This window comes from Mustela erminea, chromosome X (genome assembly GCF_009829155.1).
Source record: "Mustela erminea isolate mMusErm1 chromosome X, mMusErm1.Pri, whole genome shotgun sequence".
Taxonomy (NCBI): domain Eukaryota; kingdom Metazoa; phylum Chordata; class Mammalia; order Carnivora; family Mustelidae; genus Mustela; species Mustela erminea.
The window spans coordinates 58,865,352-58,879,780 of NC_045635.1; the positions used below are offsets into that span (position 1 = coordinate 58,865,352).

Here is a 14,429-nt window from a genome sequence, read left to right on the forward strand (position 1 = left end):
TTGCTGTCTGACTCCTTACATCTGCCTTACTCTGCTCCATCAGTGCCCAAAGCTTGATATCTCAATTGACTTCAGACAACACAATGTTGTATCCTCTGGCATCTGTGAATTCCTTATTTTTATTGTTAATCCACTCCTTCCCAGATCCTCCAGCATAATGGATGCCTGTTATTTTTCTTCTGGAGTCTTATCTTGTCCTTTCACTTACTGCCTGCCATAATATAGTATGACAATCCTATAAGGAGCAGACACTGAATAAATGGATAGTGAGTCTCCTCTAGGATATTCTGACTGTTACTTTTGGTCTCCTATCCTTTTTTCCTTCCCAGTCCTTAACAACCAGAGTCAAAGTAAAAATCTCACTACTGTGTTCTCTTAAAATTTGGTTCTTAAAATTTGGTGTGCAGGGGCACCTGGGTGGCTCAGTGGGTTAAGCCTCTGCCTTCAGCTCAGGTCATGGTCCCAGGTTCCTAGATTCGAGCCCCACATTGGTCTCTCTGCTCAGCAGGGAGCCTGCTTCCCCTCTCTCTCTCTCTGCCTGCTTCTCTGCCTACTTGTGATCTTGGTCAAGTAAATAAATTTTTTAAAAAATCTTTAAAGGGCGCCTGGGTGGCTCAGTGGGTTGAGCCGCTGCCTTCGGCTCGGGTCATGATCTCAGGGTCCTGGGATCGAGTCCCGCATCGGGTTCTCTGCTCCGCGGGGAGCCTGCTTCCTCCTCTCTCTCTCTCTGCCTGCCTCTCTGCCTACTTGTGATCTCTCTGTGTCAAATGAATAAATAAAATCTAAAAAATAAAAATAAAAAAAAATAAAAAAAATCTTTAAAAATTTGGTGTGCATGAGAACAGTTTTCAAATTATATACACGCCCAGGTTCTATCTTAAACCTAATAAATCAAAGCCTCCAATGGCGGGGCCTGAGCACCTGCATCATAAGAGACTCCACAGGTGATTCTTATTTATACCAATATTTAAGAATAGCTGCTCTTGGGGCACCTGGGTGGCTCAGTGAGTTAAGCCTCTGCCTTCGGCTCAGGTCATGATCCCAGCGTTCTGAGATCAAGCCCTACATCGGGCTCTTTGCTCGGCAGAGAGCCTGCTTCCCCCTCTCTCTCTGCCTACCTCTCTGCCTACTTGTGATCTCTGTCAAATAAATAAATTTTTTTAAAAAAGAATAGCTGCTCTTTTTCTCCCTCAGAGAACTCAGCTACTCATGTGGCTTCAACACTGACCTCCATGTAAATAATTACCAACCAAATCTCTACCTTTCTCATAAGCTCTAGTCTCTTATCTCCAACTTATTGTCACCTCAAATGCCAACAGGCCTAAAACTAAAACTTACAAGTCATTCCTCTACCTCTGGCTTTCCTGTTTCTGGTCAGTGTTCCGCTAATTCTTCCCAATAACAAAAACCTATAGGTTATTAAATCCTGATAACTTTTTCATCACATACCATTATCTGGGCACAGACCATGAATTTCTGTTTAGCAGACAAAATATCTTCTAATCAACATATTTTTGGAATAAAACTCTTAAATCAGAGGCTTCCTACACTACATCCTGTTTTCCACGGTTTCTTAAAATTACTACACACAGAATAAGCATCCAAATGTCTAATTAAGAACTGCTATATACAAAAAGAGTCAGTACATTGGGAGAGATCCATCTACCAAATCTCTACTTTAAGACAAATAATGAAAAACAGCTAAGAACAATACTCCTTGATATACAGAACAGTAGGAGTTTAGATTTTAGTATCACACAGTTTGACTATGTACTAAGATTCTCCCACAGATAAATTTCTAACTCTTCCCTCCCCATAACTTTGAGGATCAAAAGCTCTGAGGAGCGGTATCAACATTCATCTGAGAGTTAAAGAGGCAGAACTATTCTCTAAACATCCTAATAGAGGAATGGGCTAATAAATAAGTATATTATTGACTATATTAATCACTAATTACCCTAGACTTACACTGAAATTTTACACAGTTTGGTTTATATTCATAAAGATAAACCCTTAGCAATGAATTCTACTTGCTGCATACAGACAAAATTCATTTGTCCTTACAAAGCCAAGCAGTCCAGAGATTCACATTTTGGCTCGATGTACCCTTTATAATGGAGCAATATACTTTCCATAAATGCATTAACTGTCACCGTCTTTGCTGGAAATTGGTAACTGTCAGCACACTACAACCGGCCATTTAGCTAAAGCACTAGAACTCTGCCAGACCGTGGACCACATATAATGCATCCAAGCAGATGAGTTTGGTTTAGGGGTTTTGTATTGCTGTTATTCTTTTTGTTTGTTCTCACAGGCAGAAAAAAACTTCTAGAATTTTCTCAGTAACTGAGCCCAAAGTTCATCAACCTATCTCATGGGAAATTATTCTTTTATGATTTTTAAATCTAAATCCCTCACATGGCAACATTTCCCATTCTATTATCAATGGAGAAAGAAACTACTATTTGATAGTCCTTCAGAAGCCTGAAGATTCTGATCATCTCTTCTCCAGGGAAGATAATCCATGTCCTTTAATACTTCCTCAAGTTCTCATTTTCCCACCCTTTAATCATCTTTGTTGTTCACCACCAGACTATTTCTTGCAACAATGATTTTTTTTTTAAGATTTTATTTATTTTATTTGGCAGACAGAGATCACAAGTAGGCAGAGAGGCAGGCAGAGAGAGAGAGAGGAGGAAGCAGGCTCCCCGCTGAACAGAGAGCCCGATGCGGGACTCGATCCCAGGACCCTGAGATCATGACCTGAGCCGAAGGCAGCGGCTTAACCCACTGAGCCACCCAGGCGCCCCTTTGCAACAATGCTTTTATTTTACTTTTTTATTTAAAGATTTTATTTATTTATTTGACAGACAGAGATCACAAGTAGGCAGAGAGGCAGGCAGAGAGAGAGGAGGAAACAGGCTCCCCGCTGAGCAGAGAGCCCGATGCGGGGCTCGATCCCAGATCATGACCTCAGCCGAAGGCAGCGGCTTAACCCACTGAGCCACCCAGGCGCCCCAGCAACAATGCTTTTATTAATCAAGACCTAACCTCTGGAAAAAAAAAATCATAAAATTCAGGACATTTGCTTAAGAAACTTCTACGTATGGGTCATTTTTTTGTTTAGTTTTATTTTAACAAATATCCATCCACAAACTAGTCAAGATATTATTTAAAGTACAGGAACAATTTAATGTGTAATAAAAATACTACTAATATATAATAGAAATACTACTCAAACCAAGAGTCACAAAATATATACGTACATTTAGCTTTCTGCTCTTCACTTATAATCAAACCTACTCTCTTGGTGACTGCCCAGTTCCACAGGTTTACTGCCATTTCTTCCACCTGGGTAAGAGAAACATTTTCTCAGCAAGTTAAAATACTGTCTACCTCCAAAGATAATATTTTTCTTGCATGTTTCATGGTCCTGTGACTATTGTGGATCATTTACAGGCCCTCTGTAATCTAGTCCCATTCTACCTTGCTGCCCCCAAAACATACCCACTGTAGAGTAATTATTTGACTGTCCCATGAACACAACTTGTTAATTCCTATCTATATAGTTTTATTCATACTACTGGCTTTACCTAATAAACCTCCTCCCATTGCCTTTATATGACTCAAATTCACTTCAGTCTCCCCAGGAACATATACAAAACTTCAGCAACTATTACAGTCTACGTTGATCTCTTTCCTCTTTGAATTTTTATATTCATTAAGTTTCACATAATTGAGCAATTAGTTATGCTGCTTTGTATCATTTATTGTTTTAGCTGTTAAGGTATTAGGCTTGAAAATCCAAAAATAAATTTCTATGTATTTATAATGGTTAATCATGAAGACTATTTTTTTCTTATACAGGACAGTAATAGTGAATCATCAAAATTTATCAGGGGCACCTTGCTGGCTTAATCAGTGGAGCATCCAACTCTTACTCTCTGGGTTGTGAGTTTGAGCCTCATGTTGGGTGTAGAGATTCCTTAAAAATAAAATCTTTCAGGGGCTCCTAGGTGGCTCAGTCACTTAATCATCGGTCTTCGGCTCAGGTCATGATCCTGGAGTCCCACAATCAAGCCCCACATCAGGCTCCCTGTACAGTGGGTCAATGGGGAGTCTACTTCTCTCTTTCCCTCTGCCCCCAGCACTGCTCTCGCTCTCTCTCGCTCACTCTCTCAAATAAATAAAATCTTTAAAAATACAAAAAAACTTTTATTTTTGTACCAACCTGAGCATCCTGTATTTCAGCCATAGACTCCCTGTTGATATTTGCTATGTCGGCAAATAGTCTGTCAATTGCCTCAGGTATGCTGGGTGAATTATCTCTTAAAATCAGGTTTTCAACGATTTCTGAAATAACGATGGATAATAAAAGTGCTGTGAACCATATCACCATTAGCTAAAAGTAGCAAATCATTTTGAAATCTGTTCCTAGATCTTTGGTAAAATGAATACAGCATGAAGAAACTTGTATTATCCTTAGAGTAAAACCAAACTGGATACAAAGCTTCACGTAACTAAGAGTAGAGTACAATTTTCAAATAAAATTTGTATTCCATGAGAGTCACTTGTTTATAACTTAATCATCGCTCATTCTCAGAAAGCAGAATGTACTGACTTCACAAACAGGTCACCTTAAAACTACAAAATAGAAATTAACAACGTCTTCAAAACTAGAATATGTAGAAATTCTGGGGACACCTGGGTGGCTCAGTCGGTTAAGTCACTGCCTTCAGCTCAGGTCATGATCCCAGGGTCCTGGGATGCAGTCCCACATGGGGTTCCTTTCTCAGCAGGGAGTCTGCTGGTCTCTCTCCCTCTCTCTGTGCCTGCCACTCTGCCTGCTTATGCGCTTGCTCACTCTCTCTGACAAATAAATAAATAAAATCTTAAAATAAAGAAAATCTAGAAATTCTGAAAGGAGATATATATGTGCCCTGTAAAACTGAAATACTTATTATTAATAATTTTAAGCATTAGACAGACATAACTAACAATGCTGGCTCTGAAGTCTGACCTTACTCTGTGAGAAAAAAATGACATGCCCAATTAGCAACAACATTAACCAGTTATTGAATCTGTACAAATGATGTCACCATTTTCTAAACAATCTGAGCTCCAGACTCCATATAAATGAATCTTAAAAGGCCATAGAGTTCCTTAAAAATGAAGCATGATATAAAATCACAATTGATGCCTTTCATACTATCAAATTGAGATTTTTCCAAACTCATGTAACAGAGGTCTACATAACCTCTACATGTCTCTAATTTCTTACAATATTGTTGAGCATCAACTAGCAAAAATGTTAATATTCACAATCCTAAGCACTACAGAGCACTTTCTGAAAAAGTATTTTAGAAATGTTTTAATTATTTTTTTCCTTGCCATAGCACATACCCTCCCCAATATCCATCACCCAGCCACCCCATCCCTCCCACCCACCCTCTCCCTGAAATAACTTTCAACATGCTGCAATAATCTGCTAAATGAAAAACTGTCAGTTAAGGGGCGCCTGGGTAGCTCAGTGGGTTAAAACCTCTGCCTTTGGCTCAGGTCATGATCCCGGGGTCCTGGGATTGAGCCCTGCATCGGGCTCTCTGCTCAGCAGGGAGCCTGCTTCCCCCTCTCTCTCTGCCTGCCTCTGACTACTTATGATCTCTGTCTGTCAAATAAATAAATAAAGTCTTTAAAAAAAAAAAAGAAGGGGGTGTCTGGGTGGCTCAGTGGGTTAAGCCTCTGCCTTCAGCTCAGGTCATGATCTCAGGGTCCTGGGATCGAGCCCCACATCGGGCTCTCTGCTCAGCGGGGAGCCTGCTTCCCCCTCTCTCTCTGCCTGCCTCTCTGCCTACTTGTGATCTCTCTCTCTTTCAAATAAATAAATAAAATCTTTAAAAAAAAAAAAAGAAATACTGTCAGTTAAGCATCAGAAAATAGAATCACATTAAGACTTCATAAAGCAAGGGGTACCCATATGGCTCAGTTGGAGCATGCAACTCTTGATCTCAGGGTTTTGAGTTCAAACCCCATGTGGGGCAAAGAGATTACTTAATAAAAAAAAATAAAGACTTCACAAAGCAAATTATGCTCAAACATACCCAAATATTTTTTTACAGCTCATGGAATCTTTAGAACACACAGCATGAGCAGAGGTATTAAGGAAAATATACCATACATACTTTGTACATCTCAGGTGATGAAATATATACAGAAAGAAAAACCTCTAGCTTCCCTACTCCCATTAAATAGACTGTGGAAAAGCTAATATTAAATATCTTGATTCTTCTAAGATTAGGTAAGTATTACGCTGAGGAGCATATATATTACAGCCCTTTCTCAAAATACTGTAACAGAATTAGGGAAGTTTAGAATGGGAGCAAATACCTGCAAATCATGTATCTGGTAAGGGAGTAATATCCAAAATATATAAAGAACATATACAATTCAAAAGCAAAAAAATACAATAATTATTTTTAAAAAATAAAAGCAATAAAACAAACAATCTAATTTAAAAATGGGCAGAGGAGGGACGCCTGGGTGGCTCAGTTGGTTAAGCGGCTGCCTTCGGCTCAGGTCATGATCCCAGCGTCCTGGGATCGAGTCCCACATCGGGCTCCTTGCTTGGCGGGGAGCCTGCTTCTCCCTCTGCCTCTGTCTGCCATTCTGTCCGCCTGTGCTCGCTCTCTCTCCCTCTCTCTCTGACAAATAAATAAATAAAATATTTAAAAAAAAAAAAAATGGGCAGAGGATCTGAATAGACATTTTCCAAAGAAGACATACAGAAAGTCAACAAGGGCCTGAAAAGATGCTCAACATCACAAATCATCAGGGAAATGAAAATCAAAATCACAATGAATTAGCACCTCACATCTGTTAGAATGGGTAATAAAAAAACTAAGAAAGAGGGGCACCTGGCTGGCTCAGTCAGTAGACCGTGGGACTCTTGATCTCATTCAGAGTCTCATGAGTTCAAGCCCCACAATGGGCATGGAGCCCATTTAAAAAAAAAAAAAAAGACAAGAAATAACAAGTGTTGTCAAGGATGTGAACAAAAAGGAACCCTTGTGCACTGTTGGTGGGAACATAAATTGGTGCAGCCACTACAGAAAACAGTATGGAATTCCTCAAAAATTAAAAATAGACCTACCATATAATCCAACAATTCCACTTCTGGGTATTTATTTGAAGAAAATGAAAGCACTAACTTAAAAAATATATATATTTCCCCACATTCACTGAAGCATTATTTACAACAGCCAAAATACAGCAACTACAGACAAATGAATAAATTATGGTATACACACATACACATACACACACACACAATGGAATATTATTCAGCCATAAAGGTGAAGGAATTTGTAACAAGATAGATGGAACTTGGGCGCCTGGGTGGCTCAGTGGGTTAAGCCGCTGCCTTCGGCTCAGGTCATGATCTCAGGGTCCTGGGATCGAGTCCCGCATCGGGCTCTCTGCTCAGCAGGGAGCCTGCTTCCCTCTCTCTCTGCCTGCCTCTCCATCTACTTGTGATTTCTCTCTGTCAAAATAAATAAATTAAAAATCTTTAAAAAAAAAAAAAAGATAGATGGAACTTAAGGACATTCTGCTAAGTGAAATAAGTCAGAGAAAGACAAATATTATATAATCTCTCTTATATGTGGAATCTTAAAAAAAAAAAAAAAAGGCACCAAGTTCACGGGCACCTGGGAGGCTCAGTCAAGCTTCTGCCTTTGGCTCAGGTCATGATCCCAGGGTCCTGAGACTGAGTCCCACATCGGGCTCCCTGCTTCTCCCTCTGCCTCTTCCCTCTGCTCGTGCTCTCTCAAATAAATAAATAAAATCTTAAAAAAAAAAAACAAGCTCATAGATACAGAGAACAAACTGGTGGTTTCAGGTGTATGGGTGGTGGGGGGGTGTGAAATGGGTGACCAGAGTCAAAGGTACAAACTTCTAGTTATAAAGTAAATTAAGTCATGGAGATGTAATGTGTAGCATGGTAACAATAACTAGTAATACTGTATTGCACATTTGAAAGTTGTTAAAAGAGTAAATCTTAGACGTTCTCATCACACGGGTGCTTGGGTGGCTCAGTGGGTTAAAGCCTCTGCCTTCTGCTCAGGTCATGATCCCAGGGTCCTGGGACTGAGACCCGCATCGGGCTCCTGCTTGGTGGGGAGCCTGCTTCCTCCTCTCTCTGTCTGCCTCTCTGCCTACTTGTGATCTCTGTCAAATAAATAAATAAAAGTCTTTAAAATAAAAAATAAAAGTTCTCATCACGAGAAAAAACTTAACTATGCATGGTGACAGATATTAACTAGACTTGTGGTAATCATTTCACAATACATACAGTGACCAAATCATTATGATACACACCTAAACTAATATAATGGTATATGTCAATTATACCTCAATAAAAAAAGAATTAGGAAAGTTTAAAAATTGTTTTTAAGAATTCAAGTATTATTTAAAAAGATTCCTTTTTTTGGGGCGCCTGGGTGGCTCAGTGGGTTAAGCCGCTGCCTTCGGCTCGGGTCATGATCTCAGGGTCCTGGGATCGAGTCCCGCATCGGGCTCTCTGCTCAGCGGGGAGCCTGCTTCCTCCTCTCTCTCTCTGCCTGCCTCTCTGCCTACTTGTGATCTCTCTCTGTCAAATATAAAAAAAAAAAAAAGATTCCTTTTTTTAAAAGATTTTATTTATTTATTTGATAGAGAAAGAGAGCACAAGCAGTGGGAGCAGCAGGCAGAGGGAGAGGGAGAAGCAGGCTCCCCACCAAGCAAGGATCCTGACTCAGGACTGGATCCCAGAACCCTGGGATCATAACCCAAGCTGAAGGCAGATACCCAACAGACGGGGCCATCCAGGTGTCCCTAAAAACAGATTCTTGAAATGTTCTTGAAAAGAAAACAAAAACCCAATATAAATTTTCAATTTGAGTTCCTTTTTAAAAAAAAAAAATACATATACTTTACTAGAATACTACTCACGACTTGTGGTTACATAATACATGAGATTGCAAAGACATTAATTTTGATTTGTGAATGTCCTCTTAATGTTTTATATAATTCATTCTCTGTCAACATAATTCTGGTCCTTTCAAAACATATTTTCAATGTCAATCAGTTGAGAAACTTGACTGACACGAGCTGAAGCAATGAAAGCACTGCAGTGCTTTAGGATAAAATGCAGTCAGCAAAACTGAATAAGTAGTAGACATCACATAGCTAAATGGTTGGACTTACATTATGAACGAGAGAGACCTGCTTCTGGGAGAAGCTCAGAAAAGAACTTCTATAAATACAGCTTATTCCTGAGATCTGAGGACGACAAGCTGTATTAAGATTACATCCAGCAAGATTGTACATTTTGAAAGGAAGTTATTCAATTATCTTCCTAACTACTGAAATAAACTATGATTTACAGCATGATTTCAGTCAATTTAATTTAAATGAGATTCATCCTGAAGGGGTTACTCTATTCAGATAGCCATGTTAATCAGTACCAATTAATTCTGATTTGATAGACCGCATTCTAGGTATAGAATAATAGAAAATAAGCATCTTCCCTATCCTTGAGAAAGGGAGCTTCCATCACAACAAGGAAAAATAATCTATCGAAAGTCCTGCCAAGTCTCTTCCTGTGGCCTCCATCAGCTCAACCAGTCATTTGAAAGCCAAAGTAGCTCAAAGACCTGTCACGGTCAATTCAAGATTCTACTCCAAGTCACAATGACTATCTGCAACTTCTTTAGTGAGAAAAAAACAAAAATGACAATAAAATTAACATTGCATAGTGCTTTACAGTCCCAAAGCTTTTTCACATGTATTCTCATTTAATCATTAATCTATTCTGCAAGGGAGACATTTTTATTTTAAAAGGTGCAGAAACAGATTTAACAAAGTGCAGTGACTTCTCTAATGATACAAAGAGAAAATAGCAAACTAGGATCTGAACTCAGTCTTTCTAATTTGAAATCCTGTACTTTCCCTTATTCTAGTTCTGTCAGGAAGGGCCTGAAGCAAGTGATATGCCAAGACTGATAAAACTAAAAAACAGCAGGTAGAAAAAAATGAGCCAACACCACTCAGCATATCACACTGTAACTCTGATTGCAGGCTAAGAGAAAGTATCCCAGCTGAGGCTAGTTTGAATGACCATAGCCAAATATTCAGTGTCAAACAGCATGGCAAACTCAGACAAACAGGTTAAAATCACACTGTAAATAATATTTTCTATGGTCAGAGAGATCATCATTTTTATACAGTATTCCAGGAGGTCCAAATGACAAACTGGGTATGGTACAAGAGAATCCAAGCAGCTAGCTATAATGCAGAAGTCAGAGGGAACTGCCTGCAACGTAGTTCAAAGAGAACTATTCACAGTGGTGTATTGTACTTCTGAGCATCTTGGTCGTGGAGGGCAACTTGAAAAGGACACAGGATAGGCTAACTCCGTGAAAATCCTGACAGACAGAAACAATACAACTAGCTCCAAAGCTCAACAGGTACCTAGAGTTTGCCCCTAGCATGTTAAATCTCAAATCTGATGGCCAGCAGGACTTCACGTCAAACCAACACTTCCCTACTGCACAATACTGCTATTCTTTTTGGCCCTGGACAAAACTGGCTTAGTGACTGGAACGAACCAAAGCCTGGGCTCAACAGGAGATAAAGCTATATAAAGTTCTGGAGGGCAACTGGCTGGGAGTATGGGGAAGCAAGAGCTGACAATATCACGCTAACCAAAAGGGAATTTAGCTTGATTCTGGTCAAACTACATGAGTAGGAAGAATATCCCAAAGAACCACAGCTCAGTCCTCTCAACCAAAGGCACACTATCTAGGGATGCAATTAGATATTTTTTATCTTTCACACTCTTCTAAATACAAGGCCCATAACCAAACTCAAGTTGCCAACTCATCCAATCCTATCTGTAAGCATCTTCTTTACCAAGTATCTGTATATATTACTCTCTTACTCTCATTGTACCCTGTTCCCCTTCATAGCTGAGCCCTGTTTTTTTTTTTCAGCGAAAGTGTGTATACATCTTATCTATTAATCTATAAGTGGATTCATTACACCTGTCAAAATGGCTAAAATCAAGAAGGCAAGAAATAACAAGTGTTGGCAATGACCTGGAGACAAAGGAACCCTTCAGGGTGCCTGGATGGCTCAGTCCGTTAAGTGTCTGTCTTCACCTCAAGTCAGGTCCTGGGATCAAGTCCCACACTGGGCTCCTTGCTCTGCAGGGAGCCTGCTTCTGCCTGCCACTCTTCTCCCTATCTCTGCATGTGCCCCAACGCCAAATAAATAAATAAATATTAAAGGAGTGCTCTGCAAGAGGCACATATATTTAAAAAATATAAATTAATTTTAAACTTGAGAGGCACCTGGGTGGCTCAGTGGGTTAAAGCCTCTACCTTCAGCTCAGGTCATGATCCCGGGTCCTGGGATCGAGCCCCACATTGGGCTCTCTGCTCAGCAATGAGCCTGCTTCCTTCTCTCTCTCTCTCTCTCCCTCTCTCTCTCTGCCTGCCTCTCTGCCTACTTGTAATCTATGCCTGCCAAATAAATAAAATCTTTTTTTAAAAATTAATTTTAAAATTAAAATTAAATAAATATAAAACATTTTAATTAAAAAAAATCGGCACAAGTACTGCAAGAAAACAGCATGGGGGTTCCTCAAAAAACTGAAAATATGAAGGATGCCTGGGTTGCTCAGTGGGTTAAGCCTCTGCATTCTGCTCAGGTCATGATCCCAGGGTCCTGGGATCGAGTCCCGCATGGGCTCCTTGCTCGGCAGGGAGCCTGTTTCTCTCTCAGATTCTGCTTGCCTCTCTGCCTGCTTGTGTGCTCGCTCTCTTTCTCTTTCTCTCTGACAAATAAATAAAATCTTAAAAAACTAAAAATATGATTCAATAATTCTATTACTGGGTATTTACCCAAATAAAAATGAAAACACCAATTCAAAAGGATATATACACCCTTATGTTTACTGTGTAGCACATTTACAATGGCCAAGATATGGACCCCACTGTTTTTGACTGAGAATGTTCTATTCAGCTAAGATCTGGTTTGTTTGTTTGTTTGTTTTAAAGATTTTATTTATCCACTTGACAGACAGAGATCACAAGCAGGCAGAGAGGCAGGCAGAGAGAGGAGGAAGCAGGCTCCCTGCTGAGCAGAGAGCCCGATGCAGGGCTCGATCCCAGGACCCCGAGATCACGACCTGAGCCGAAGGCAGAGGCTTAACCCACTGAGCCACCCAGGTGCCCCAAGATCTGGTTTGTTTTAATTACCACAGTTACCAAAGGCTATTTCTGTTTAACCAACTTCAATTTAATTAAATGATTTCTGTTTACTGAGTGTTAACAATCTGATAGGCACTGGAGAAAGACTCAATCCAAGACACTAGCCTAGCAGATTCACATCTGAATTAGACCAGAAACAACACTTGGAAAGGCTGGGAATGCAGCTGACAAACTGTAACAACACATTTGGAAGGCTGAAGTGGATTAGCTAGGCTGAGTACATTTTAGCAACTCTCACCAAAAGAGGTATTTGAAGGAAGAAAGAAGTCTAAGTTGATTAAACTGTCTTTGTGGTTTCTTATCTCTAAACTATTATAAACTACACACAATATATATAAAATAAAACTTGCACAGAAGAGATCAAAAGTGTAATAAAATCAGGGGTGCCTGGGTGGCTCAGTGGGTTGGGCCGCTGCCTTCGGCTCGGGTCATGATCTCAGGGTCCTGGGATCGAGTCCCGCGTCGGGCTCTCTGCTCAGCAAGGAGCCTGCTTCCTCCTCTCTCCTCTCTGCCTGCCTCTATGCCTACTTGTGATCTCTCTGTCAAATAAATAAATAAAATCTTTTAAAAAAAAAAGTGTAATAAAATCAAAAGATGGCTAATTTTCCACACACAATATCTTTAGCCTTTCCAAACTTAACAGAGTATATTAGTTATTTAGAGGATCAATAAACAAATCATAAACAATTAGGCATCCCATGAATTGGTTTTGGGTTTTGGTTGTTTTTACAGAGGGAGATAGAGTCAGGAGGGGCAGAGGGAGCGAGAGAATCCCACGCTGGGCATGAAGCACAATGCAGGGTTTGACCTCACAATCCTGAGATCACAACCTAACCCAAAATCCTGAATCACAGGCCTAACCAACTGAGCCACCCAGGCACCCCACTCTTTTCCCTATGAATTGTTTTTATGGTGAGGGAATAACACAGGAAAGCTTTATCTAATGTATCAGTGCACATTTCTAAATCTCCATCAGAAATATACAAGGTCAGGGTACCTGGGTGGCTCATTAGGTTAACAATCTGCCTTCAGGGGCGCCTGGGTGGCTCAGTGGGTTAAGCCGCTGCCTTCGGCTCAGGTCATGATCTCAGGGTCCTGGGATCGAGTCCCGCATCGGGCTCTCTGCTCAGCAGGGAGCCTGCTTCCCTCTCTCTCTCTCTGCCTGCCTCTCCATCTACTTGTGATTTCTGTCAAATAAATAAATAAAATCTTTAAAAAAAAAAACCAATCTGCCTTCAGCTTAGGTCATGGTCCCAGGGTCCTGGGATTGAGCCCAGCGTGGGGCTCCCTGCACAGTAGGGAGACTGCTTCTCCTTCTCCGTCAGCTGCTCCCCCTGCTTATGCTTTCTCTCACTCTCCCATTCTCTATCAAATAAATAAAATCTTTTTTAAAAAGAAAAGAAATATACAGGGTCATCCCTGGTGATAGCAACATGAACAGAAGTTCTTTCATCTATTCATTCATAAATTTTTTTTTAAAGATTTTATTTATTTTTTTGACAGAGAGAGATCACAAGCAGGCAGAGAGAGGAGGAAGCAGGCTCCCCGCCGAGCAGAGAGCCCGATGCGGGGCTCGATCCCAGGACCCTGGGACCATGACCTGAGCCGAAGGCAGAGGCTTTAACCCACTGAGCCACCCAGGCGCCCCTCATTCATAAATATTTAATAAGGGGTGTCTTGGTGGCTGATACAGTTAAGATACCAACTTGTGATTTCAAGTCCTGGGATGAGGCCACACTCAGCGGAGAGTCTGCTTAAGATTCTCTCCCCCATTCCTTCTGCCCCTCTCCCCATTCATGCTCGCTGTCTTTCTATCGTCACTAGAAGTCCAATGCGCTATCCATTGCGCCACAGAGCCACCTCTTTCTATAAAATAAACCTTTAAAAATAAATAAACAAGGGGCGCCTGGGTGGCTCAGTGGGTTAAAGCCTCTGCCTTTGGCTCAGGTCATGATCCCAGGGTCCTGGGATCAAGCTCTCTGCTCAGCAGGGAGCCTGCTTCCCCTTCTCTCTCTGCCTGCCTCTCTGCCTATTTGTGATCTCCGTCTGTCAAATAAATAAAGTCTTTAAAAAAATAAAAATAAATAAATAAACATTTAATGATGATCACGTTATTTT

At 40.6% G+C, this 14,429-nt stretch overlaps 1 protein-coding gene across 2 annotated transcripts in view; it reads right to left on the minus strand.

Annotated features, from left to right (window-relative positions):
• Positions 1-14,429, minus strand: part of TEX11 (testis expressed 11) — a 314,592-nt gene that overhangs the window by 288,502 nt on the left and 11,661 nt on the right. For both annotated transcript variants that reach the window (XM_032331343.1, XM_032331342.1), the window contains exons 3-4: positions 4,232-4,353; positions 3,267-3,351 (exon numbers count right to left, since the gene is read on the minus strand). In XM_032331343.1, coding sequence (XP_032187234.1) covers positions 3,267-3,351; positions 4,232-4,353 — 207 coding nt within the window. The remainder of the gene's footprint in view (positions 1-3,266; positions 3,352-4,231; positions 4,354-14,429) is intronic.